The 26,089-nt window shown below is 45.4% G+C and overlaps 2 protein-coding genes across 33 annotated transcripts in view; one reads left to right on the top strand and one right to left on the bottom strand.

Moving 5' to 3' along the window:
- The window catches only part of PXK (PX domain containing serine/threonine kinase like), a 100,298-nt gene extending 88,851 nt beyond the window's left edge, over positions 1–11,447 (top strand). For 11 of the 29 annotated variants that reach the window (XM_055272787.2, XM_055272793.2, XM_055272848.2 and 8 more), the window contains one exon: positions 10,174–11,447. In XM_055272787.2, the coding sequence (XP_055128762.1) occupies positions 10,174–10,382 (209 nt within the window). In that variant the 3' untranslated portion in view covers positions 10,383–11,447. Of the gene's footprint in view, positions 1–5,952; positions 6,154–7,811 lie in introns of those variants that run through there. The other 18 variants (XM_055272768.2, XM_055272779.2, XM_055272804.2 and 15 more) reach the window with 11 other exon arrangements.
- PDHB (pyruvate dehydrogenase E1 subunit beta) lies at positions 7,994–19,438 on the bottom strand. 4 transcript variants are annotated; one of them, XM_055273033.2, is made up of 11 exons: positions 19,191–19,332; positions 19,054–19,107; positions 17,305–17,412; positions 17,159–17,221; positions 17,020–17,055; positions 16,269–16,368; positions 16,083–16,214; positions 15,554–15,664; positions 15,127–15,218; positions 13,897–14,038; positions 13,055–13,608 (listed from the first exon to the last, which is right to left on the bottom strand). In XM_055273033.2, exons 1-11 carry the CDS (start codon positions 19,230–19,232, stop codon positions 13,463–13,465), a joined length of 1,026 nt encoding a protein of 341 aa, XP_055129008.1. In that variant the 5' UTR covers positions 19,233–19,332; the 3' UTR covers positions 13,055–13,462. The 4 variants fall into 4 exon arrangements, with proteins under 4 accessions (XP_063501660.1, XP_055129008.1, XP_055128991.1 ...); XM_063645590.1 differs by lacking the exon at positions 13,055–13,608 and adding an exon at positions 7,994–10,680 and having other exon boundaries at positions 16,083–16,368; positions 19,191–19,331; XM_055273016.2 differs by having other exon boundaries at positions 16,083–16,368; positions 19,191–19,438.
- Between the last annotated feature and the right edge of the window lie 6,651 nt (positions 19,439–26,089).

Genomic DNA, 26,089 nt, shown 5'->3' with positions numbered 1-26,089 from the left:
TCCACCACCAAGTAAGCAATTAGTTTTGCTGTGGACACCAGCTGGGTGTCCTCCAATTCAATTCTGACACTATCTACCTGGAGATAGCATCAGACCCCACAGGTTGGGGCTCAGTCCCCAAAACTACCTGCTCTTTCTGACACCATTTGCAAGGATGGGACTCCAGAACTTTTGACCAACCAGCTTCAAGTAGGAGTTCCCATAGCCCCCTCTTTAGTTTCCGTTAATTTGCTGGAGCAGCTCACAGAATGCAGGGAAACATGTTTACTGGTTTATTATAAAGGATGTTACAAAGGATACAGATGAAAAGATGCATAGGGCTAGGTGTGGGGAAGGAGCTTCCCTGCCTTCCTTGGGCACATCACCCTTCAGGAACCTCCGCATGTTCAGCTATCAGGAAGCTCTCCAAACCCTGCCCTCTTGGGCCTTTTATGGAGACGTCATTGGATAGGCGTGATTGACAACCGTATAGAAATGTTGTTATAGAACCCAATTTTGTTCTGCTCACCCAGTGCAATAAAATCAGATACCCACACCAAGGCTGTTGCAGTGATAGAAAGGAAGGCATTTATTGCAGAGTGCTGTGCAAGGAGGACCAGGCAGCAAAATGCTAAAAAATCTGACCTTCCAGATGGCTTATAGTAAGGCAAGGATTTTTAACGGTGGGGTAAATTTCAGGAAAACAGAAGCTATAGGCAAAATTATAAATCAGTACACCGAGGCTGCACATTGGTTTAAGCTTAAAAGGGTGGGACATCTTGGGGGTAGGGGGTGCTCACAGGTAGTTTCAGAGATCTGACTTGCAGTTGATCTTAGTTGCAGAAGCTCTAAGAATTTTGGGGTCAGTAGAAAAATGCTAACTTGCTAGCGGGAGTGACTTTGTCCAAGCCTTTCAGGAAGAAACTTAGAACAAAGGACGGTGGTATGGATAATAGGTACAGTTTAGTCTTCTTTTCCTCCTAATCTGGGATTTGTGGTGAGGGTTTTCAGTGGGGGCCTGAGCCTTTGAAAGACAACTCAGGGACATATGTTAAGATCTTATCTTTAGTTTCTATAGGGCAAGGGAACTTCTCTGGAGCTTTAACTTCCTTGGCTATTGTTCTTAAGCCACTTATTACCTTCTTGTTTACCAAGTTACTTAATTACTTCTAGGGCTAGCTGGATGCCTGGAATTTTTCTTAAAGGAACATTTGGATTTTCCCTTATTTCCATGCCTTGAGGTTTACAGGTCCCTAAAAGTTGGGGGCGGTCCCAGTTCCATCTCAGCGTGTTTGGACAAAAAGGGTATGATCTAACCCCAGCAAGGCCTGTTTGTTCAGATTCTGCTTGGCCTTTCTGTACAGCTGTCCTTCTTCTGGGGTATGGGGCGTGTGTAGGAGATGCTTGGTAAATCTTTGATTTACATAAGCTTGTTCTGCCTTCAAGGCCTCTGGAGAGTGACAGCAGGACTCTGAGCCTAGGGATTACACCATTTTTGTTTTTGAGACGGTCTTGGTCTGTCGCCCAGGCTGGAATGCAGTCGTGCGATCTCGGCTCACTGCAACTTCCGCCTCCTGGGTTCAAGCGATTTTTATGCCTCAGCCTCCCGAGTAGCTGGGATTATAGGCACTCACCACCAAGCCTGGCTAATTTTTTTGTATTTTTGATAGAGATGGGGTTTCGCTACGTTGGCCAGGCTGGTCTTGAACTCCTGACCTCAAAGTGATCCGCCCGCCTCGGCCCCCAAAGTGCGGGGATTACAGGCTTGAGCCACGGTGCCCGGCCAGGATTGCAACTTTTGGCTGGCCAGCCCATGCTTAGGCTGTTCTTTCTTGCGGAACTGGAGGTCGGCCTTCTTCTGGGCTCAAGTGATCCTCCTGCCTCAGCCTTCTGAGAGGCTGGGACTATAGGCGTGCACCACCACATCCAGCTAATTTTTAAATTTTTTGCAGAGACAAGGGTCTCACCATGTTGCCCAGGCTGGTCTCAAACTCCTGGGCACAAGCACTCCTCTCACCTCAGCCTCCCAAATTGCTGGGATTATAGATGTGAGCCACAGCACCTGGCCTCGACAGTTCTTTCTAATCAAGCACACTCTAAATCCTAAATCCACTGTGAACTCTGGCCTTTGGCAGTTTGCTCAGCAATAGATCAGCAGCAATAGATCAGCTTAGGTAAGTTGAATTCAGCAGCAGTGCCTTTCTTCCCGAAAGCATCGGTTGTAAGCACATTTATGGCAGCTAAAGGTGGTTTTAATCTGTTTCTAAGTGAAGGGGTCTTACCCTTATGAGCCCTTTCCAGCAATTGTGTAAGGGCTGGGGCCTCTCCCTTTTCTTACTGTAGCTTCTTCTCTGGGGGCTCCTTCTTGAGGTCCTTACCAAGCTGATGGGAGAAATATCCTTTCTTTAAGTCTGCTGGCAGTTCCATTGGGTGGGTTGGGATTCTCTAATACTCTTTTGCTGAGACCCCTGTTTTTTCAGTAAGAACATTTCTAGCACTGTCTTTTCTGCAAAAGGTTGTTTTCTGCCTGAGGAAGGTCACTTTTTGCAGGACTTTAAAATTCTTTATCCTGGTTTATTTCATGGTAATATCACCAACTAGTATTTATACTCTATTCATAGAACTGATTGGTTTTAAAGGTCCCAATTTACACACACACAAATATTCCCTCCCACCCTCCATTGGGATTAGACAGGCCTGTTGCCTTGCTATCTATTTTTTTGAGACAGGGTCTCTCTCTGTCACCTTGGCTGGAATGCAGTGGTGCAATCACGGCTCACTGCAGCCTTAACCTCCCACCTCAGCCTCCTGAGTGGGACTACAGGCGTGCACTACCACCCTTGGCTAATTTTTGTATTTTTTTGTAGAGACGGGTTTTGCCATGTTGCCCAGGCTAGTCTTGAGCTCTAGGGCTCAAGTGATCCTCCCGCCTTGGCCTCCCATAATGGTGGGATTGCAGGCATGAGCCATCCACACCCAGCCTTTTTTAAAAAATGGGTTTGTAAAAGAGTATTTTGGGAAAGCTAAGTAGGCAGAGGACCCTAAATTGTTATTTAAAATAATTATATCTAGCCAGGCGCGGTGGCTCACGCTTGTAATCCCAGCACTTTGGGAGGCCGAGGCGGGCGGATCACGAGGTCAGGAGATCGAGACCACGGTGAAACCCCGTCTCTACTAAAAAATACAAAAAATTAGCCGGGCGTGGTGGCGGGCGCCTGTAGTCCCAGCTACTTGGAGAGGCTGAGGCAGGAGAATGGCGTGAACCCGGGAGGCGGAGCTTGCAGTGAGCCGAGATTGCGCCACTGCACTCCAGCCTGGGCGACAGAGCGAGACTCCGTCTCAAAAAAAAAAAATAAATAAAATAATTATATCTAATATATTTGAAGCACTTATTTTGTGCCAGGCACTGTTGCTTTATAGTCACTTGTTTCAGTTAATCATCATGAATACCTTCTTATCCAGTGTGAGTGGACTCCAGCTTAGCTCCATTTTAGTTGAAGAAACTGACGCTCTAGTAGGATTAAGAGACTTTGTTTTTTTTTTTTTGAGACGGAGTCTCGCGCTTTCACCCAGGCTGGAGTGCAGTGGCGCAATCTCGGCTCACTGCAAGCTCCGCCTCCCGGGTTCACGCCATTCTCCTGCCTCAGCCTCTCGGAGTAGCTGGGACTACAGGCGCCCGCCACCACGCCCGGCTAATTTTTTTTTGTATTTTTAGTAGAGACGGGGTTTCACCGTGGTCTTGATCTCCCGACCTCGTGATCCGCCGGCCTCGGCCTCCCAAAGTGCTGGGATTACAAGCGTGAGCCACCGTGCCCGGCCAAGAGACTTTGACCAAGGTCACACAAGTTAGGGCAGTGCTAGAGCCAGGAGTGTAACTTGTTCTGTCTTTGTTCATTTACCCCATTGATGTATTGAGTGCCTGCTTTCTTCAGGGTGCGCTGCAGGGCCCGTGCTCTTAAATACTGTGGTTGGCTGGTGTGAAAAGAACCCTGAATGTTGAGTCAGTAAACCAGGGCTTGAGTCCTAGCTCTGCTACATTCCCGCTATGACCTTGGACAAATAATTTCTGTTCTTTGAGGCTGTCTTTTAAAAGAAGTCTCGCTCTTTATTAGATAGATGGCATACATGGCGAGGCTTTATAAGTAGTAAAGCACTATCAGGTATGAACTATGAATGTCTTGCAATCAGATAATTCTAGCTGTTCTTGCTTGTAGTTTATGTTTTAAGCAATAATTTTGAGGTGAGAGAGCTGGCAGTTTGTAGAAAACCCAGTTTGCAAGAATGAGTGGAGAGAAAGGGAAGTTTCAAATCTGCAGAGGAAGAGGTGTGGGAGCCCGCCCTCCGAAGGTGTGCTTAAAATTCAACTCACAAAACAGATTAATAAAAGAAAAGGCATACAAGTTTATTTAATGTGTATACACAGGAGCCTTCCGAATAAAGACCCAAAGGTACAGGGAAAATTGTCCATTTTTATGCTTAGGTTCAACAAAGTATGGACAGCTGTGTGGAAATATGATTGGAGGAAAAGGCTATGATCTAATGCTAATAGGCTGAATGGGGAAACCCAGCAAGTCTGTCTGTCTAGATTGTTCTCAGCCTCTCTGAGCAAGCATTCCTTCCTTCTGGGTATGAGCAGGACCATCTCTGGAATGGGGGTCTTACAACTTATAGTCAGACAAGGTAGGTCAGGTGATTTATTTTCTTTTTTGAGATGGAGTTTCACTCTTGTTGCCCAGGCTGGAGTGCAATGGCACGATCTTGGCTCACTGCAGCCTCTGCCTCCTGGGTTCAAGTAATTCTCCTGCCTCAGCCTCCCAGGTAGCTGGGATTACAGGTGCCCACCATCACGCCCAGCTCCTTTTTTGTATTTTTAGTAGACACAGGGTTTTGTCATGTTGGCCAGGCTGGTCTCGAACTTCTGGCCTCAGGTGATCTGCCCACTTTGGCCTCCCAAAGTGCTGGGATTACAGGCATGAGCCACCATGCCCAGCCAAGTGATTTCTTTATGGACAGTTTTTACACAGAAAGTGGAGGGAGAGTAATATTTTTAGGTATGATGGCTGGCTTTGGGGAAAGGGGTTCTGTTTCTATGACCCACCTTGGAGAAGGAGGGATTCATGTTTCTCTGGCTAGCCTTGGGGGACAATGGTACTGAGAAGGCTGGAGGGCCTCTTTTCCATTTCCCAGCCCCTTTCCAGGAGAAGGCTGTGGGGCAGAGTTGGTTCATTAGGAACTCTGAGATTTACCAAAGCATGATCCTTCACATTTAGCTGGGGATCTAGTCAGTTTAAAAGAAGACAAGAAAAACATTTGCCTTGCTTTCCTTTTTAAAATGGCTTTATGGCCTTAAGTAAGTTTCACTGCCCAATTCAGCCTCTAGGGAGGGGCTCACAGGGCCTCAGGGAGGGGCCCGGTGCTTCCGCCTTGAGGATGCCTGCCCAGAATCTCTGGCCTTAGGCCTGCTCACACTCCTCCCAACTTTAAAGAGACAAATCTATTGTAGACTCTAGAAGACTTGCTTGGAAAAAAGTTATGGGTTTTCATTTTTCTCCCCTCTTGATCAACCGTCCTTGTTTAATAATAGAACTAAGCACACTCCTCATATCCATTCTGCTCTTCAGAGGTAAAACCTTCATGGCTCTTCTGAAGTGAGCGTCGTGCTTGTAAATAAATAAAAATAGTATCTAACTGGCTCAGAGGACAAAGAACGTGAAGAAAGTGACTCATTAGGTGGCTCGAAAAGCGATTCATTGGTTATTCTATAAATACATTTGCCATGTTTTAAAAGGCTTACAATCGTGTTTACAAACCAGTGCTGTGGTTAATTTGAGTATATCCTAGTTTCGAAGTGAGAATAATCAGCTTGTGATTCAGACTAATATTTTACTGTCTGTTACTATTTGATTAAATGACACTAAAATCTGAATAATGACTTGTGTCCCCCCTTTCTCTCTCTCTCTTTGCCGTTTTCAGTAGAGCATGCACCATTTTGAACGTGAATTTTCGGTAAAGTAAACTATGCTGATTTCTCAAACTTTAAAGATGCTCTGTTTCTGTGTGTGAAATAGGACCCAAAGTGTCTCGATTGCTGAAGTGATGAACAAGTGGGGAAGCAGATTTGAGACTATTTCCTTATCTGAATATTTAAATGAAATACAGCATCTTTAAAAAGCACCCAGTGACTTCATCTATATTCATTTCATTTTCATCATGACCTTCAAAATCTTCATTTTCACTCTGATTTCAGTTTTAAAATACAGCTCTAAAACCTGCAAATCAACTGCATGGCATTTTGGTATATTTTAATTTTGGAAACCATAACTCTCAAAGTCCTGTTGCTGCAAAAATGTTGGTTCCTAGTTACTCTGATGAAGAGGAGTGTTAGGCACTTGAGCTCTTGGTTACAGGGAGACAACTTACTGGCTTTTATAACTGACGGTAGGGAAAAACAGTTCTTTTGTAAGCATCCTTTATAATTCTCGAGCTGTAACAGGAGTACAGCCTCCTCACCTGCCTGAGGCCAGAGGAGAAGGTGGTTCTCCCGAGAGCTGGGGGCTTGCCTGCTTCGGTTCTCTCCCGAGGGTGGCTGGTAAGTCTGGTGTTACCCTAGTGTGGTCTCATGGCCACTTGGTCTCCCCTCCTGTATGTGACCACAAAGGAGCTCGGAATTAGAGAGACCTGTAGATTACCCACTGCTGGCTGCTAACATGGGCCTAAGAGTCAGCGGGGAAGGGAGCCGGGCGCAGTGGCCCACGCCTGTAATCTCAGCACTTTGGGAGGCTGAGGTGGGTGGATCACAAGGGTCAGGAGTTCAAGACCAGCCTGGCCAACATGGTGAAACCCCATCTGTACTAAAAATACAAAAATTAGCTGGGCATGGTGCCACGCGCCTGTAATCCCAGCTACTCGGGAGGCTGAGGCAGAGAATCGCTTGAACCCGGGAGGCGGAGCTTGCCGTGAGCCAAGATCGCGCCACTGCACTCCAGCCTGGGCGACAGAGTGCGACTCCATCTCAAAAAAAAAAAAAAAAAAAAAGGAGTTGAGGGGGGACCCTCAGACATCCTGTCCACAAGGCTGTCGAGGGGGTTGCTGGCCTGGCATTCCTTCCTAGATCTGACCTACGCTCTCGCTGCAGCATTCTCTGCCCTCTGACAGGGCCTCTCTGCCCTCTGACAGGGCCTCTCTGCTGGACTGCCAGGTTCCCATGTGGTTTGGTGGAGAGGATTTTGGGGTGGATGGAGTAAGTAGTTGGCTCTCAGGGATTTTGTCTAAGAGAAAGTGAGATGGGAGAAATCGGGACTGACCTGGTCGTAACTGAAGGTAAGCTGTTGGCAGCATCCCCATCCCCCTTCCTGGGTGCGAATTCAGGTATCATCAGTCTAACATGGAATCGGCCTGCTCTCGTATGTGGCCTGGAGATAAGGGTATTGGAGGTCTCTTGGCAGGAAGGACTCATTCACATTTTAGGGGTGGAGAGAGCGCAGGCAGCAGGCAGTTGTTCCCAGGTTTGTCACAGGCCAAATGGTAACTTTCATTTGGCCCTTGTTGCCCCTGCCCCGTCTTCCCTCCATTGTTAGCCACATGTTATAGCTGAAGCCCCAACGGACCTTTCAGGAAGCTTGTGGACCGTGGAAAGGGCCAAAAGGAAAAGCCAAAAACAATCAATGGGGCAGAGTGAGTGAGACTGAGTCCCAGGTCTATGTTCCTGCCGCCTCCAGTTTCCACCTTCTGACCCCTAGACCTCCTCTCCCCTCCAGAGTGTTCCAAACTGGCAAGCTGGGTCTGGCCTTCCTTGCCCTGGTTGTACATAAGAGCCACCATGGTTGTTGCAGGCCCAGTGAGGAAAAGTGGACCTGCTGGGACATCAAGCCCCACCGGACTGCTCCAGCCTGCTGAGGCCACATCAGGGAGATCCTGCTGCCTGTCCTCCTTTCCTTCCATCTGCTTTACTGGAGCCCTGGAGCCCTTTGGACGGTGTATTGATTCACACCACCTACATTTTCAAAGAGACTCATTTAAAGTGACAAGTTTCAGCCTTTACTTGGACAGTGGAAAATCCATGTACTGAACCCCACCCTCAACTCCCAAACTCTGCGGTGGCGCATTTGCACTTCTAATTTTGAGGGCCTGGTAATGAGGCCAAAACCAAGGGTTGCTTCTCTGTGAGGCCAAGCAGTTTTGTTATGTGCCAAGATGGCAGCCCCTACCCGAGCCCAGCCCTGAGGCCCGTCTCCTGTCTCCCAGAATCCTTGCCTGGAGGGCTAGTCAGTCTTTAGTAGAACTCCCAAGTACTGCCGCAGCCGAGAGCCTGTCCTTAACTGCACAGTGATTCTTCTGCCGGGGGTCAAAGCACAAACCTGGGAGACAAAAACCCTGGAGCTCCTTCTATTACACTACGTGGCCCTGAATATCAAGTCCAGATTCCACTGCCCTTTTCTGGCTATTGGGTGGGAGGGTGCTGGGGAAGGGCATTGGCACCTACTCACCCCCAAGTGGGCAGAGCTCACTCCTTTGGGCCCACTTGGTGTTGTAGTCAAGAGACTCAGTTCCAAAAACCTTCAGTAGAGGTCTCCCCTCCTCCTGGTATTTCACTGGTTGCTCTCCAGAAGTCCTCTTCAGAGGAATGCTTAACACACAGGCTTATTCTCCGTTTTCCCACTTCAACAGTTACTTCAGGTTTAAAGTCCTTTTTATCTCTGTAACCCTGTGACATAAAGCCAGGAACATTTTCCCACAATCCACCTTAGCATAAAACGTAACAGAATTTCATTCATCAGTTGTTACTGTGTAGAACCAATGAACATGTTGGTCATTTGTCTGTATTTAATCTTTATTTGTATTGCTATATTTGAGCATTCCAAGATTGCAGAGCATGAGTGTGTGTATTTGTGATTCCTTAATTTCAGCTGCCTTAGGTTTGAGTAAAAGATGTAAAGAAAGGTAAGTGATTTTTCTATTGTAAGACTTTAACCGATACCTGTCACACTCGGTGAAAAGGATGTACTTACTTGAGTATCGTATTGGTGATTCTGAGCCAGTCATCCATACAAACTTCAGTAGGGTAGCTTTACCTGTTATCACAACTCAGTAGCAGTGTAGGGGAAACCACCTGGCAGAATGTTTCCCTGGAGTAGCCCTGGGCGGGACAGAGACAGCATCTGACAGGCAGTCTTAGAGAGCTGTAAGGTCACAGGAGACGAGGCAACTAACTGTGGCACAGGAACATTCTTTAAGGCAAGGCTTTTTCTGAACTCGGTGTTTATTCTGTCCTGAGAGAACCATTCATTGATTCCAAAATGTAAAATTTGAGTTGCAAAGTCCATGTGCCTGGAAGCTGAGGGAAGTTTTAGACACCTGCCCAGTTTCCCTCTCCTTGCCCACTGCGGTACAGCACGACATTCTAGTTTCTCCTGATGCTTCATCAAAGACACATTTAGTGCAGTTCTGTCCTGTTCCTTGGTTGGGCCACAATGGAGAGAATAGTACTTGAGAAGGATTTCTCTGTAAGAATACCATGGCAGAGAGACTCCTCTGCCCCCTGCTTTGCATTGCTAACAGTTATTAGCATTTTATATTTCTTTAATGCAACCTAATAGGAAATTATTGAGACAGACTCCTCTGGGAAATGCATAACCCAGGAGGCACTGATTCCTTGCTGAGAATCCTGAGTGGTTTGTCATTTTACATAAAATCACATCCTTCAAATATTGTGTTGGAGCAGCGAAAGAACTGTTCATCCCTTATGAATAACTGACATTGAGGAAGCCCAACTCCATCATGCAGATGTCTATCTTTAATTGCTAGCTCAGAAGCAGACAGAGCTTCCTGGTACCTGGCTAAAGTAACTGATAGATGGAACTCTTCTTTGGGGGACTATTACTAATATTTGCAAATGGGGTCAGAGCCTCATCTATGCAGAGAATGTCACCATATGTGGTTTCATGTAATCTGTAATTATTTGTTCCAACAGCCTTTAAGATGACTATTGTTTGAGAAACATGGCAACTTTTAATTCCCCTTTGATGCTTCTAGCTTTGTTTAGTATTTTAAGAACTCATACAGTACTAGGTATGTTGGTCCCTCTGAGGAAAACATGTGGACTCTCACCAGTCCGTTGTGCTCAGGACTGAGCAGTAGCGTGTGTGCAGGGCAGCTGCGGAGGTGAATACTGATTGTCCCCCTTTTCCTCCACAGGGATATCTGCATTACCTCCACCTCCTCCACCTCCACCACCACCAGCAGCTCCCTTGCCTCCTGCGAGCACCGAGACACCTGCCCAGCTCTCATCTCAGGCTGTGAATGGCATGAGCCGAGGGGCCTTGCTCAGCTCCATCCAGAATTTCCAAAAAGGAACTTTGAGGAAAGCCAAAACCTGTGATCACAGTGCTCCGAAGATCGGCTGAAGCTTCCTGTTTACACTTGGAGGGAAAAGTTCTTTTTTATTCCTACTCACCCCTACCCCCCAAACTACCCTCTTCCTGGGAAAGTAATTGCTGAGCCAGTACAGCCACAAACTGTACTATTTTGCAGATGCTCATGTAAGAAGCTTTTCAAGAGGGAAATAATTCTTTAAGCAGAATAAAGTTAGGCTGGCATTGCTCCCTTAAGATTCTGCTCCTTTATTAACCCTGTAAAGGAGTCCTGTTTATCCTCTAATGGGCATGCTTCTGGGGCAGCAGCACATTGAAATATTTTCACCAACTAAAGGAAATAGACAGAAAAACAATGACAATATTCAATCACAGCCGTAACTGGCCTTTGTGTTGCAATCCCTTCTACCCCATCAGACAGCTCCTAGAAACATTCCTCTTACAGTTCATTTCTCTAAAGCATTTTCTGATTCTTAGATAACTCCAATTTTTGCTACCTTTATCTTAGACATTAACACTATAGCCCAAAGCATAGTCACTTTGCTGAATCAGAAAGCAACTGAGTTCTTCATTTTCCCCTCAAATAGAATGGGGAACATTCACAACATTCTCTTAAGTTCTAACAGGAATACCATTGTGGTTATAGAACTCAGGGCTGCTAAAGCAACTACTCTAGACCCATAGTTCTTTTTAGTTAGAATGTATTGAAACAGACAAAAATATTAACATCAGAAAAAGCTCTTGCCAATTAGAGGATCTTCTTAATCCTCAGCAATTAAGTTTGGGGTTTGAGGGGGCAGGTCACTGTTACAACAGAAGTAAATTTGGCATCTATAGAAATCAATTATGATTTTTGAAAGATTTATCTAAATATATCAATATAACATCTCTTTAATGTTAGTCATTTATTAGATCCTTTATCTTGATTTGCTTAAACCCTTCAATAAATTGCACTTTAAAGGATTATAAATAATCCATTAAAAAATTGAAGTACACACATCAGTGTTGGTTACTATGCAGAGAATGTCATTGTGTATAGTTTCATGTAATCTGTGATAAATGTCAGCTGTATTTTTTATTAAAATCATGTCAAGAAAACGTGTTGTCTGTAGCTTGACGAGATATTTCAAATGAGAACTTTTTGTAGCATCTGTTGTTAACAAAGAATGGATTCACACAGTCTAAGGTTTCCTTCCTACCTATTCTGCCTCTATTCTTTTGTCTCACTTTTCCTCTAAGAACTAAAAATCCTGTCTTGCTACTTAAATTACGTACCACCTATATGCTCCTCTAACTAATTTAAACTCATCTTTTCCATCTCAGCTTCTGAAGAGGGCAGTATTTGACAGAATATCTGATCTTTGGAAATGGGAAAAACACCTGATATAAACTTTGCCATAATTTTAAAGAGAATGCTATTAGAATTAGGCATTTGGAGAGTCTGTGGAGAAGTTCCTGTTTCAAGTGTGATGCAACCTAGGTGATTACCTGATGGAGGCTTGTGAGGCCTGAGTCCTTCTGAAGTCAGTTTTGCTGACTATTTTGGATAGTTCAGATATATGAATACAAACAGGTGGTCTTGTACAGTATCAGCTTATTTTCCACATGGCACTAATTTCTTTTGTTGTTATTTTTAAGACAGACAGGGTTTCGCTCTTTCACTCAGGCTGGAGTGCAGTGACCCAATCACAGCTCACTGCAGCCTTGACCTCCCAGGGCTCAAGCGATCCTCCTATAGGCACACCACCAGATACCTGGGGTTTTTTTGTTTGTTTTTTTGTAGGCAGGGTTTTTGCAACGTTGCCCCAGGCTGGTCTCAGAACTCCTGGGCTCAAGCAATCCCTGCCTCAGCCTCCCAAAGTGCTGGGATTATAGGCATGAGCTCCTGTGGCCTGGCAGCACTAATTTCTTAATAGAATTTCAAGTTTTCTACCCACATTGACTTTTTTTTTTTACTATCTATCTTTTCTTTGCAGAGATGGGGTTTTGCCATGTTCCCCAGGCTGGTCCTGAACTCCTACACTCAAGGGATCCACCCACCTCGGCCTCCCAAAGTGCTGGGGTTACACGTTTGAGCCACCACACCCAGCCAATTCTTTTTTTTTTTTTTTGAGACAGAGTCTTGCTCTGTTGCCCAGGCTGGAGTGCAGTGGCGCCATCTCGGCTCACTGCAACTTCCGCCTCCTGGGTTCAAGCAATTATCCTGCCTCAGCTTCGCGAGCTGGGTCTACAGGCACATGCCACCGTGCCCGGCTTTAGTAAAGACAGGGTTTCACCATGTTAGCCAGGATGGTCTCCATCTCCTGACATCGTGTTCTGCCCGCCTTGGCCTCCCAAAGTACTAGGATTACAGGCATGAGCCCCACGCCCAGCTCAGCCAATTCTTTCAATATAAAAATACAATAGTCATGGCCAGGTGTGGTGGCTCATGCCTGTAATCCCAGCAGTTTGGGAGGCCAAGGCGGCTGGATCACCTGAGGTCAAGAGTTCAAGACCAGCCTGGCCAACATGGTGAAACCCCACCTCTACTAAAAACACCAAAATTAGTCAGATGTGGTGGCTAATTTCCTACTCCTGAGGCTGAGGCAGGATAATCACTTGAACCTGGGAGGCGGAGGCTGCAGTGAGCCAAGATTGTGCCATCGCACTCCAGTTTGGGGAACAGAGCCAAACCTTGTCTCAAAAAAAAAAAAAAAAAAAATTAGTAATGTTAGGAATTCCTTTATTCCTTATCAAAACAAACAGTAAATGTGTATTATATGCATTAATTTTATACATATAAGTTATCTTGTTATCTTGTTTGGATATATCTTTCATCAGGACTCTGCCACATCCATACTTTGTCCTTGTGGTGAGAGAGGGTAAAATGTTATATAATTTGTTATTCAAAGAACATGGCAACCGTAACAGACAAAAGGAAGCATGGCGTCTAGGGCAGGAGAGTGGAGAGTTTTCCATACACAAATACATTTAAACTTCCCTGTACAAAACTACCTGCTGTTGCTTTAGAAATCGTTTTCCTTTATGAGTAGTCAGGTCTTGCAGTACAAATCCAGGTGCAGTGCCAGCAAGTATTTCAAATAAATTTCAACGACTTGATATTCAAGTCCAAACTAAATATTTAATGTTTTCTTTATTGCAAATATGATGTCTTTGACCTGAGGTATAGAGTTGTCTTCTAGAATCTTTGCATAAGGCATAGGGACATCAGCACCAGTGACACGAACAGCAGGAGCATCCAGGAAATTGAACGCAGGGCCTAAGAGAAGGAAGGCTCAACTAAGAGAGAGCAAATGCCAGCTGGGCACTACCACCTTGGCACAGAGGTGTGGCTGACCAGGAAGAGAAAATGTTTAAGGAATGCTAATTATGGGGAACTGCTTTCTGGATTTGCTTTTAAAATATCTGCCTGAGGATAAATGCCAAACTTACAAGTTTAAAGTTCAAGTCGTTTGGCCACTCCTAGCTTTCTCTTTATCCTGTACATATTCAGGTACATGATGTTTACTATAGCTTGACTATTCTAGAACCAGTTTCTTTGAAATACCTTCCATGATCCTGGCACAGATTTCAGCTCCTACTCCAAACTGTGGCCAGCCTCCTTCCACAGTTACGAGATGATTTGTCTTCATGACACTGGCTTCTATGGTTTCCATGTCCATTGGTCTAATGGTACGCATATTTATCACCTAAACAGGTAATATAATCAAGTTTACAGAGCTATTGCAGCACAAATAGAGCCTCATCCCCATAACACCATTTCCTTTTTTGTTTCCTGTTAATCTCTGTATCTAGGAAAATCTAATCTGCCTATGAATAGGTACATGAATGTACAAACTGTAAAAGGAAAAATTTTAATTAAAACAAAGATCTGTATGTCTACCACAAGCAGCTCTGTGCAGTTATAGGATTCATTTATCTTCCTTCACTTTTTTATTTCTTTTGAGACGGAGTTTTGTACTTGTTGTCCAGGCTGGAGTGCAGTGGCGTGATCTTGGCTCACTGCCACCCCCGCCTTCCCAGTTCAAGCCATTTTCCTGCCTCAGCCTCTGGAGTAGCTGGGGTTACAGGCATAGACCACCCGCCTGGCTAATTTTTGTATTTTTAGTAGAGATGGGGTTTCACCATGTTGGCCAGGCTGGTCTCGAACTCCTGACCTCAGGTGGTCCACCATGCCCAGCCAATCCTCCTTCACTTTAAATTCCCTCATCAAAATGAGTAACAGTTAACAGCTGAATACTGTTAAGTACCAAGCACTACACTAAGTGTAACTCTCACAACCGCCCTATGATGGGACAGTATTTATATTATCCCCATTTTATAGCTGATGAAACAGATTTAGAGTATATAACTTGCCCAAGTATAACTAGCACATGGTAGGTTTCTAAAAGATCCAGAACCTCAGAAGGGTGAGGTGGGAGCATCACTTGGGCCCAGGAGTTCAAGGTTACAGTGAGCCATGATCCAGCCACTGCACTTCAGCCTGGGCAACAGAACAAAACCCTGTCTTTTTCTCTCTTGGGGGGTATCACTGAGAACCGGAAGAGATTCAGAGAGCTCCTGCTGTCTCTCAAAAAAAAAGATTCAGAACCTAAGTGACCTGAGTGGTAAAAAGCTAAGTATGTGAACTGCAGGCAGGTTCCCAGCTTTAAGCAGAGACAGAAATGAGTGACAAAGCAAGGTTTTACATCTAATTAACCTGTTACAGAACTCTTCTGGGTCTTAAATCTAAAAGGAGCCCTTCTAATTCTTTAAGAACAAGTAAATGTCCACTCACCTCACATTCAACTCCCTCTTTAGATAGCACTGCTGCAGCTTCTAAGCAGTGGCCCACAGGTCTCGAATGGGAAACCACAGTTATATGTGTTCCTGAAAACAGAGTGGTCACAGATCAGAGATCGGGTTGAAACTGAAGATGCTACACTACTGTGCAGCCAGCTGTGGCTCTTGTTCATTCATAAAGTCTTCAACTCAACTTCATTCCAGTGAGCTGAGGAATGTGGCAGCCTTCCTAGAAATGAAACACAAACCTACCAGACTGAGATCTAGAAAAGCACAACTAATGAGAAATTGGGGCATCACACGTTCTTGAGCTCATCCTATAATTTTTCAGTCAAAGTAAATGACAGTAACTTCTAGATTAAATTTTACCAAAATTGAGGGGCTGGATTAAAAATACTGTTTATATATCTTAGTTTTCTTACCTTGCCTTTCTATTTTGGCTTTTCCAATAGGAATCAGAAAATCTTTTGACTGAGCTTCCAGAGGAAATTCAAAAGGAACCCCATACATCAATTCATTCTCTAGCACCACCACTGAAAAACATAAATATTTAAACAAAAGTAATTAATCACATCCAGAATGACTAAAACTGTACAGAAAGCAATATCATTCATCTTGTGAGAAGTTTCATTGTGCTGATTAGCCTTATCTCTACTATGACCGGCAGCCTTGAGAGCAGTTTAGGTACTTAAATTTGTAGTTTGGTCAATATAATTTTATCTATCAAACCAGTATTGTGGGTGTGCAGTAAATGTCCCCTTTACCTAGCTGGCCCCCTTATAGTCGGAAATAGGAAAAGCAAGCACATTCTTTACTGTCTTTACCATATAAAGTATTAACATTGTATACGATATATCTAAGCCTAACTAAGACTTTAATGGTTTCCTCTGTGCAAATATATCATTTTAGTTTTTCAATCTTCAAAAAAAACCAAAGGGTCCCTGTGCTGACCTGGATTGTTATCCCGAATGGCTGATTTAATAAGTCCTTTAGCATCCTCTGAATTCCAGGGACTGACCACCTTTAAGCCTGGGCAGTGCCCATACCAGGCAGCAAAGCACTGTGAGTGCTGGGCAGCTACACCTGCTGAGGCACCATTGGGTCCCCTGAAGACTATAGGCACAGGCTGAAGGCCACCAGACATGTAGTAGGTCTTGGCAGCTGAGTTTATAACCTGGTCAATGGCTTGCATGGAGAAATTGAAGGTCATAAATTCACAAATGGGCCGCAACCCAGCCTGTAAAATCAAAAACGTGGATGTTAAAAAGACTAGAAACAGCAACAAACAGTAGCAAACAATCACTCCAAGTCTTCCAACATTCAAATAATGTTTTTATTTTTTATTTTTATTTTTTATGGACAGGGTCTCACTGTCACCCAGGCTGGAGTGCAGTGGCACACATCACAGCTCACTGCAGCCTCTAACTCCTAGGCTCAAGTAATCCTTTCTCAGCATCCCGAGTAGCTGGGAGTGCAGGCAAGCACCACCACATCTACCTACTTGGTATTTTTTTTGTTTTTTCCCAAATGATGTTTTTAAAAGGTGATGTTAAATCTCTTTGGAGATGGGCACAGTGGCTCACGCCTGTAATCCCAGCACTTTGGAGGCCGAGGCGGGCGGATCACTTGAAGCCAGGAGTTCGAGACCAGCCTGGCCAACATGGTAATACCCCATCTCTAATAAAGACACAAAAATTAGCTGGGCAGGGTGGTGCGACCTGTAATCCCAGCCACTATGGAGGCTGAGGCACGAGAATCGCTTGAATCTGGAAGCTGAGATGGTGCCAGTGCACTCCAGGCAGGGCAACAGAGTGAGACTCTGTCTCAAAAGAAAAAAAAAGAAACTAAGAAATGTCTTTGGATAAGTTTCATAAAGAGTATTACATACCATAGCTGCACCTACAGCAATTCCAGCAAAGCCCATCTATAAAGTAAAATATAAACATAAGTGAAAATCCATAAAAATGAGGATAATGGACACTAACAGACATGCCCCTCCAGGGTCTGCTTCCCACTGGAAGGCTTACCTCTGATATAGGAGTGTCAATAATCCTCTTGTCTCCATATTTCTTCCACAGCCCTCGACTAACCTACAATTAAGAGTCGATCCCTTAAGTGTATCTGGGGGTAACAGTGACCTCAATTTTGTATAACTTTCATGTATTTTAGTTACCTTGTATGCCCCATCGTACTGGGCAACTTCTTCTCCAAGCAGAAATACCTTCTCATCTCTTTCCAGCTCCTCATCCATACCCTGATTTATAGCATCACGAACTGTCACCTGTCACAGGTATGCAAAAACAGTCAATACAGAATTATTTGGGATTCAACTAAGATTTTCTTCCTTTATATTTACCTAGGCTGCCCACAGCATACAATATAAAAACACTACAACAAGCTTCTCTCTAAAAACTCAAAGAATTCTAAAAGTAACATTTCTATTACACATAGTTGGTCTTTGACTGTATGTGTTAATGTATGAGTGCTCACTAGGTGCCAAGCACTGCCAAATACTTTGCATCCAGAATGTAGGAGTTGCTATTTTAATATAATGAATGGTAAAATCTAGTTAAAGGAAGGAGAGGAGAATTAACATACATCCATCAATTCCACTTCCATGTATATGCCCCAAATAATTGAAAGCAGGAATTCAAGCATATACTTGCACACCAATGTTCACAGCAGCATTATTCACAATGGACAAAACAAGGCCAGGCACAGTGGCTCACACCTGTAATTCCAGCACTCTGGAAGGCCAAGGCAGGTGGATCACTTGAGGTCAGGAGTTCGAAACCACCCTGGCCAACATGGTGAAACCCATTCTCTACTAAAAATACAAAAATTAGCCGGGTGTGGTGGTGGGCGCCTGTAATCCCAGCTACTCAGGAGGCTGAGGCAGAATTGCTTGAACCCAGGAGGCAGAGGTTGCAGTGAGCTGACATAGTGCCATTGCACTCTAGCCTGGGCAGCAAGAGCAAAACCCTGTCTCAAAAAAAAAAAAAAAAAAAAAAAAAGAAAATGTCGGGGTGGGAGATGTGGCTCATGCCTGTAATCCTAGCACTTTGGGAGGCCAAGGCAGGCAGATTGCTTGAGGCCAGGAGTTCAAGACCAGCCTGGGCAATATGGTGAGACCCTGTCTCTACTAAAAATACAAAAATTAGCCCTGTATGGTGGCACCCGCCTGTAATCACAGCTACTCAGGAGTGTGACGCGCGAGAATCCCTTAAGCCCAGGAGGTGGAGGTTGCAGTGAGCTGATATCGCGCCACTGCACTCCAACCTGGGTGACAGAGGGAGACTATTTCAAAAAAATATACATATATATATTATTCAGCCTTAGGAAGGAATCAAACTCTGACTCATGCTACAACATGGATGAACCTTGAGGACATTACGCTGAGATAAGCCAGACACAAAAGGGCAAATGATGCCACTTATATGAAGTTCTAGAATAGGCAACCTCATAGAGACAGAAAAGTACAACAGGGGTTACCAGGGGTTTGGGGAAGGGAAATGAGGAGTTACTGAGTAATGGACAGTTTCTGTTTGGGATGATTAAAAAGTTCTGGAAATGGATGGTGGTTAATGGTTGTACAACATGGTGAATGTACTTAATGTCACTGAATTATACGCTTCTAAAAAGTACATTTTAAGTTAGGTCTATTTTGCTGCAATTTAAAGAAAAAAACATGGAGTGAGGGAGGAAACGCCTAGTCTTAGTTTTCCCCCATTGCCCAGCCAGCTGTGAGGTGGTTGACTCGCCAGGCGGCGACAGAGGCAGCAGGAGCTCCACGGAGGATGCTGGCTCCACAAACCCAATGCCCACTGCGCCGGAAAGCCACAGCGCAGGCGCGACTCCGGCCTCCTTCCCGAGAGAAGGGGACCCTCCCCGCCCTCGCCCGACGAGCGCCCGCGTCTGTTACCTGCAGCGCAGCCGGCGCGGTCCAGTGAAAGCGCCTCTTCAGCAGCCCGGAGACCTGGCAGAGAGAGAGGAAGATGACGGTGGGACGCAGGGTGGGCAGGGGTCGCGTGGGAATACAGGCCGCGCACTGCTGCCTACCTCCCGAAGGGGTCTCCGCACCAAGCCAGACACCGCCGCCATCTTGATCGTGTCCTCTATCCGCTGCCAAATGACAACACAGAGGGGCCGGCAGACGTGAGCAGGCCCCGCCTCCACCGGCGCGGGCCAATGGCAAGGCGCGGCGCCTGCGTGACCCGCCCACCCGCCCACCGGGTGAGGGGCCGCGGGGCCGGGCCGAGGTGGCGTGTGGGTGGCCGTGCCCCTCTGCCTGGAGCCGCCTCAAATCAACTTCATTGATAGTAGGCGGTGACCGACACGCGGGGTGCACGCTGGGCACACGTGCCTGGTCGGTGTTACTTGAAGCGTGGGGACTAGAAGTCAGACACTGAGGAGCATGATCTCTGGAAGCTGGAGAGACCTTAAGAGTTAGGCCAACCTGTTGTGGGTGCTGGAATCCTTTGGGCACCAAGAAGTGCTTGCACACTGTCTGGTGATGGGGAACTTAACACTTCATGAGCGAGCCTAGCTTCCCTGGACAGTGCTGTCTGTTGATTCCTTATAATGCACATCATAGCTTTCATTGATTGCATTAAGCACCTACTGTGAGCCAAGCATTGAGATATGTGCTGTATAGCTCGTTCTCACAGTACGCCACTTGGGTAATTAGTGTTATTATTATCTCCGTTTTGAAGATGGTTAAATTGAAGCAAAAATTGATTAAATGAGCCGATATTTTAATTTAGGACTGTCTTGACTCTAAAGCATGGTCTTTTTCCCACTGCTTCCTAAAGCAGAAGTTGGGGTCCTGCTTGGGGGAAGGTTACAACAACTTTAGAGAAGGGCGGCCCTATGGGTGTAGCAGGACAAGCTGCAGACAAAACTCCTCAGACACCGAGTTAAAGAAGGAAGGGGTTTATTCGGCCCGGGGCATCGGCAAGACTCCTAGCTGAAGAGCCGAGCTCCCTGAATGAGTAATTCCTGTCCCTATTAAGGGCTCACAGCTCTAAGGAGGTGTGCGTGAGAGGGTCGTGATTGATTGAGCAAGCAGCGGGTACGTGACTGGGGGGCTGCATGCACCGGTAATTAGATCAGAACAGGATAGGGATTTTCACGGTGCTTTTCTATATAATGTCTGTAATCTATAGTTAACATAACCGATTAGGTCGGGGTCGATCTTTACCAGGCCCAGGGTGTGGCACCAGGCTGTCTGCTTGTGGATTTCATTTCTGCCTTTTAGTTTTTACTTTTTCTTTCTTTGGAGGCAGAAATTGGGCATAAGATAATATGAGGGGTGGTCTTCTCCCTTATGGGGAGTTGCCAAACACTTGGCCATAGGGACAACCTCTGGAAGCTCCTTAGTCTTAATTTGGCCCTTGGGGGTCAGATGGGACAATTGGGGACCCAGTCTCCACCCATCCCCAAGACATTCCAAACATTCCCTTCTATGGATCACAACTGCAGGCTGCCAAATTAGGAATTTGCAACTTCCAGTAGGTTGCTGACTGGGAATGGGAGGGGGTGGAGGCAAAGGTAGAGCAGGCGGATGCTGGGAAGTCTGTGGCAGCAACAGAGCCAGACTAGGAGGCAACTTCCAGATGGAGAGGAGGGGGACAGTTTTGAGATCTATTTGGGCTAGAATCAATAGGAATGCTGTAAGTGCTAGGGAAGAGCAGAGGAAAATTTTGGATTTTTGTCGTTGGATGGATAGATGGGGTAAGGGAGGAGCCTGGGGCAGTGTGAGTGCCAGGAGCTGGGGAAGTAAGAGTGTATTTTTGTCTGTCTATTTTTTGGGACGGAGTTTCACTCTGTCACCCAGGCTGAAGTGCAGTGGCCCTCACTGCAACCTCTGCCTCCCAGGTTCAAGCTATTCTCCTGCTTTAGCCTCCCGAGTAGCTGGGATTACAGGCACCTGCCACCATGCCCTGCTAATTTTTTTCATTTTTAGTAGAGATGAGTTTTCACTATGTTGGCCAGGCTGGTGTTGAACTCTTGACCTCAAGTGATCCACCCGCCTCAGCCTCCCAAAGTGCTGGGATTACAGGCATGAGCCACTGCAGCCAGCCTTTATTCTTTGGATGACTGGGACATACCCAGGTTGGCTGGAGCCTAGGGCCTAGTCAGGGCTAAAGATAGAAATTCGGGTACAGCTGCATAGAGATGACATTTACTTTCTGGGAGTGTTTCATCTGTAAAATGGACAGAAGATCTTCAAGTATGGAATCAACACCTGAGTCTACCTCACCTGCCACCATCATCTAGTCCCAACTGTCCCTGCCAGGAAGCCTCAGGAATGGCCAGCACTTCCTAGACTGCCACAGCATCCCTGAGAAACTCCTGAACTTGAGATTTCAGCCCCCAAAAGTTTGTGGGTGGTTCTCAGAATGAAAAAGTGAATCAGTCCTTCCCACCTTTCCCACCACCTAGCACCAAAAGATTTCAGGATCAGATTTGCCAAGCAAAAGGAGATGTTACAGGAAAGGAGTCCAGATCGAGATCCCAAGAGAGAGTTCTTGGATCTCACACAAGAAAGAATTCAGGGCAATTCCACAGTGCAAAGCAAAAGCAAGTTTATTGAGAAAGTAAAGGAATAAAAGAATGGCTACTCCATAGACAGAGCAGCCCTGAGGGCTGCTGATTGCCCATTTTAATGATTATTTCTTGATTTTATACTAAACGAGGGGTGGATTATTCATGCCTCCCCTTTTTAGACCATATAGGGTAACTTCTTGACATTGTCATGGCATTTATAAACTGTCATGGCGCTGGTGGGAGTGTAGCAGTGAGGACGACCAGAGGTCACGCTCATCGCCATCTTGGTTTTGGTGGGTTTTGTCCAGCTTCTTTCCTGCAACCTGTTTTATCAGCAAGGTCTTTATGACGTGTATCTTGTGCCGACCTCCTATCTCATCCTGTGACTGAGAATGCCTAACTCTCTGGGAATGCAGCCCTGTAGGTCTCTGCCTCATTTTACCCAGCTCCTATTCAAGATGGAGTTGCTCTGGTTCACATTCCTCTGACATTTGCCTCCTCCCTATTATAAGAGAAACTTTAATCCTAAAAGTTTCGGAGGGATGAAGATGCATCTTCTGTAACTTCTTCAGGCTGAATAGGGATGATGATATTCCTGCTTAACTATGAGGGTCCCTTATGTTCAGGGTAGAGAGGAGCTTAGAAAACATCAGTATGGTGAGGGCCATTCATAACTCCAAGTTCTGACAAAAGGTGATATCTGGAAGATTAATAAGTATTCAGTTTAAGAAAACATTCAGTAAGCTTATCCTGTACTCCTACACAAAGAGTACAATAGCAATATATTCCACAAGAGTAAAGCAAAATAAGTAAAATTATCCCAAGTAAACTAAATTAGAAGGCTTTCCATGAACTGGGCAACTGTTGGAACCAAGCTGACGTGGGGTTGCTAGCTGATTCCAGTGTGTTCAGAATTAGAATATCGATTCAGATTTTTACATTACCCATCTTCCACGCACGTCCGTGTGAAGAGACCACCAAATAGGCTTTATGTGAGCAATAAAGCTTTTTAATCACCTGGGTACAGGCAGGCTGAGTCCGAAAAGAGAGTCAGCGAAGGGAGATAGGGGTGGGGCTGTTTTACAGGATTTGGGTAGGTAGTGGAAAATTACAGTCAAAGGGGGTTGTTCTCTGGCTGGCAGAAGTGGTGGTCACAAGGTGCTCAGTGGGGGAGCTCCTGAGCCAGGACGAGCCAGGAGAAGGAATTTCACAAGGTAATGTCACCAGTTAAGGCAGGAACCGGCCATTTTCACTTCTTTTGTGATTCTCCACTTGCTTCAGGCCATCTGAATGAATACGTGCAGGCTTGGGCTCAGAGGCCTGACACCATCACTCCTGTTTGTTTTGAGCAGCAGTCAGAGATCACTGGTTGGTTCACAGGAATAAGCTGGGTTAGCCTAAATTGCAGAAACAAACTTAAAAACAACTGATGAGACTAGAATCTAATAACCAGTGTACTATAGTTCTTGAAACATAATATTTCTCTCTCCAGTTTCCCGTTTTTACTAAAGACAAATCTTGATAAGACTGATTTGCTTTGTTATACTTGGCCTGATTATTTGTATAAAGTGTAGCAAGAATAATTATTTTTCACATAAGCTCTTTTTATTATTTATTTATTGAGATGGAGTCTCACTCTGTCACCCAGGCTGGAGTGCAGTGGTGCGATCTTGGCTTACTACGACCTCTGCCTCCTGGGCTCAAGTGATTCACCTGCCTCAGCCTCCCAAGCAACTGGGATTACAGGTGCCCACCACCGTGCCCTGCTAATATTTTTGTATTTTTAGTAGAGACAGGATTTCACCTTGTTGGCCAGGCTGGTCTCAAACTCCTGACCTCAACTGATCTGCCTGCCCACCTTGGCCTCCCAAAGTGCTGGTATTACAGGTGTGAGCCACCGCAGCCAGCCACATAAGCTCTTTTTAAATTGGCTTTCCTGGAACTCTGTTCCAAAGAAGGAATCTTAGATAAGATTTTGCCATGGGTTTGTACCCTCGAATACCTATGAGTTGGATAAATTCCTCTCTTCTTGAGGTTCCAAGATAACTTGGAGTTCCTGGGTCTGTTAGAAAGTGACATTCTTTACTTACTACAGGTCAGAAACCCTGTACAAGGACTGTGTAGGCAAGGTATGAGGCCAGTTCCCCAAGGGGCTTCTATTGGCTCTGTAAGTTAATTCCTTAAAAGAAAACATGCCATTCCAGTCAAAGCCTTGATAACAGTTTCTCCGATTGTGTCCTGTTGCAAAAGAAAACAGATACTTATTTGCACTTATGCAAATAACTATATTGCATAAATTAGGAATACTCAATTAGTTTGACCATAGGTAAGACTTTCATAAACCTTTCATTAACCCTTTACTTTTTTTGTGAAAGAGCAGATTAGTGTTCTAAGAAAAACCTGTTGTACTTTTAGTCCAATGCTTAATTTATGGAAAAACTGAATAATATCCATTTAACTTTAGCCAATATGTTCACACAAATAATTTCTTTTTACAAGATTCATTTTTTATAAACTTTTCAAAACTTGCTCAAACTTTTAGCTTTATCCTGTTTAACTTAAAACAATCCTTTAACCCTTTAGACAAGAAAATCCACATTCCTGTGACTTCTTATAATCTTTTACCAAAAATACATTTCGCTTTTCCTACACGCCTTACATATAGAAGAACTGTTTCTTTAGTAGTCTCAAATACATGTTACAATGTTAACTCTTAGCAACTTTTACTTTTGGTGAAAACCTTGGTAAGTAAGGGGTTTGGGTCTAGGGTTTCCACTCTGTAGTCCCTTCAGTGGTCACCAGAAAGATGTTATAGGAGAGGGCTCCCGATCCAGACCCCAAGAGAGGGTTCTTGAATCCTGCACAGAAAGAATTCAGGGCGAGTCCACAGTGCAAAGCAAAAGCAAGTTTACTAAGAAAGTAAAGGAATAAAAGAAGGGCGCCGTGGCTCACACCTGTAATCCCAGCACTTTAGGAGGTTGAGACGGGCGGATCACGAGGTCAGGAGATTGAGACCATCCTGGCTAATATGATGAAACCCTGTCTCTACTAAAAATACAAAAAAATTAGCCAGGCATGGTGGCGGTCACCTGTAGTCACAGCTACTTGGGAGGCTGAGGCAGGAGAATGGCGTGAATCTGGGAGGCGGAGCTTGCAGTGAGCCGAGATCGCGCCACTGCACTCCAGCCTGGGCAACAGTGCGAGACTCCGTCTCAAAAAAAAAAAAATGGCTACTCCATAGACAGAGCAGCCTCAAGGGCTACTGGTTGCTCATTTTCCCGTTATTTCTTGATTATATGCTAAACGAGGGGTGGATTATTCATGCCTCCCCTTTTTAGACTATATAGGGTAACTTGCTGATGTTGTCATGGCATTTGTAAATTGTCATGGCGCTGTTGGGGGTGTAGCAGTGAGGATGATCAGAGGTCATTCTCATTGCCATCTTGGTTTTGGTGGGTTTTGGCCAGCTTCTTTCCTGCAACCTGTTTTGTCAGCAAGGTCTTTACGACCTGTGTCTTGTGCTGACCTCTTATCTCATTCTGTGACTGAGAATGCCCTAATTGGGAATCCAGTGTTAAGGGGGTGGTGGTGGGGCTTGTTCTTAGAGCTTCCAAGATGGTGAGGGGCCGTTTCCAAGATGGCGGCAAGCCTCTAGTTCTCTGACCTGGGGTTCTTGGCCTTACGGATCCAAGGAATGGAATCTTGGGCCATGTGGTGAGTGTTACAGCTCTATTAGAAGCCATGGGTCACGGAAGAGAACCGTGGAACCCAGCAACTAGCGTTCAGCTCGATTAAGATGAACCTGGGCACTTAGCCATGCAGGAACAATGGCAAGCCTTTAGCCCGATGAGGAGCGGCAATGGGTGCCTCGCTGGATCAGGAGCACAGCAGACACCCTGCTGGATCCAGAGGGGTGGAAGTCAGCAGCGGGTCTGCGACGGCGACAAACAGCAGTGGTGGACGGCGAGCAAAAGCTCAGCTCGAGCCATAACAAACACGGACCAGAAGAGTGTGCAGTTGCAAGATTTAACAGAGTGAAAACAGAGTTCCCATAAAATGGGAGGGGACCCAAAGGGGGTTGCCGTTGCCGGCTCAAATACCTGGGTTTATATCCTGATTATTGTCCCTCCCCCTGTGCTCTCAGGTGATAGATGATTGGCTATTTCTTTACCTCCTGTTTTTGCCTAATTAGCATTTTTGTGAGCTTTCTTTTCTACCTGATTTGTCAGATGTGAGCTAAGTTGCAAGTCCCGTGTTTAAAAGTGGATGTGGTCACCTTCCCAGCTAGGCTTAGGGATTTTTAGTCGGCCTAGGAAATCCAGCTAGTCTTGTCTGTCACCAGTAGGTCTCAGCCTCACTTTACCCAGCTCCTATTCAAGATGGAGTTGCTGTGGTTCACATACCTCTGA

The sequence above is a fragment of the Symphalangus syndactylus genome, chromosome 1, assembly GCF_028878055.3.
Source record: "Symphalangus syndactylus isolate Jambi chromosome 1, NHGRI_mSymSyn1-v2.1_pri, whole genome shotgun sequence".
NCBI lineage: Eukaryota > Metazoa > Chordata > Mammalia > Primates > Hylobatidae > Symphalangus > Symphalangus syndactylus.
Note: the sequence above shows the minus strand (reverse complement) of the source record. Positions and strands in the feature narration are given on the sequence as shown.

What these genes read in the sequence shown, in the direction of transcription:
- PDHB (XM_055273016.2), bottom strand. Translation starts at nt 19,232, where the DNA reads ATGGCGGCGGTGTCTGGCTTGGTGCGGAGACCCCTTCGGGAG. An exon ending in TTGACACTCCTATATCAGAG is followed by an intron (nt 17,056 to 17,158) that starts GTAAGCCTTCCA and finishes TTTACTTTATAG; the next exon opens with ATGGGCTTTGCTGGAATTGC. An exon ending in AGCCAAAATAGAAAGGCAAG is followed by an intron (nt 15,219 to 15,553) that starts GTAAGAAAACTA and finishes CTCTGTTTTCAG; the next exon opens with GAACACATATAACTGTGGTT.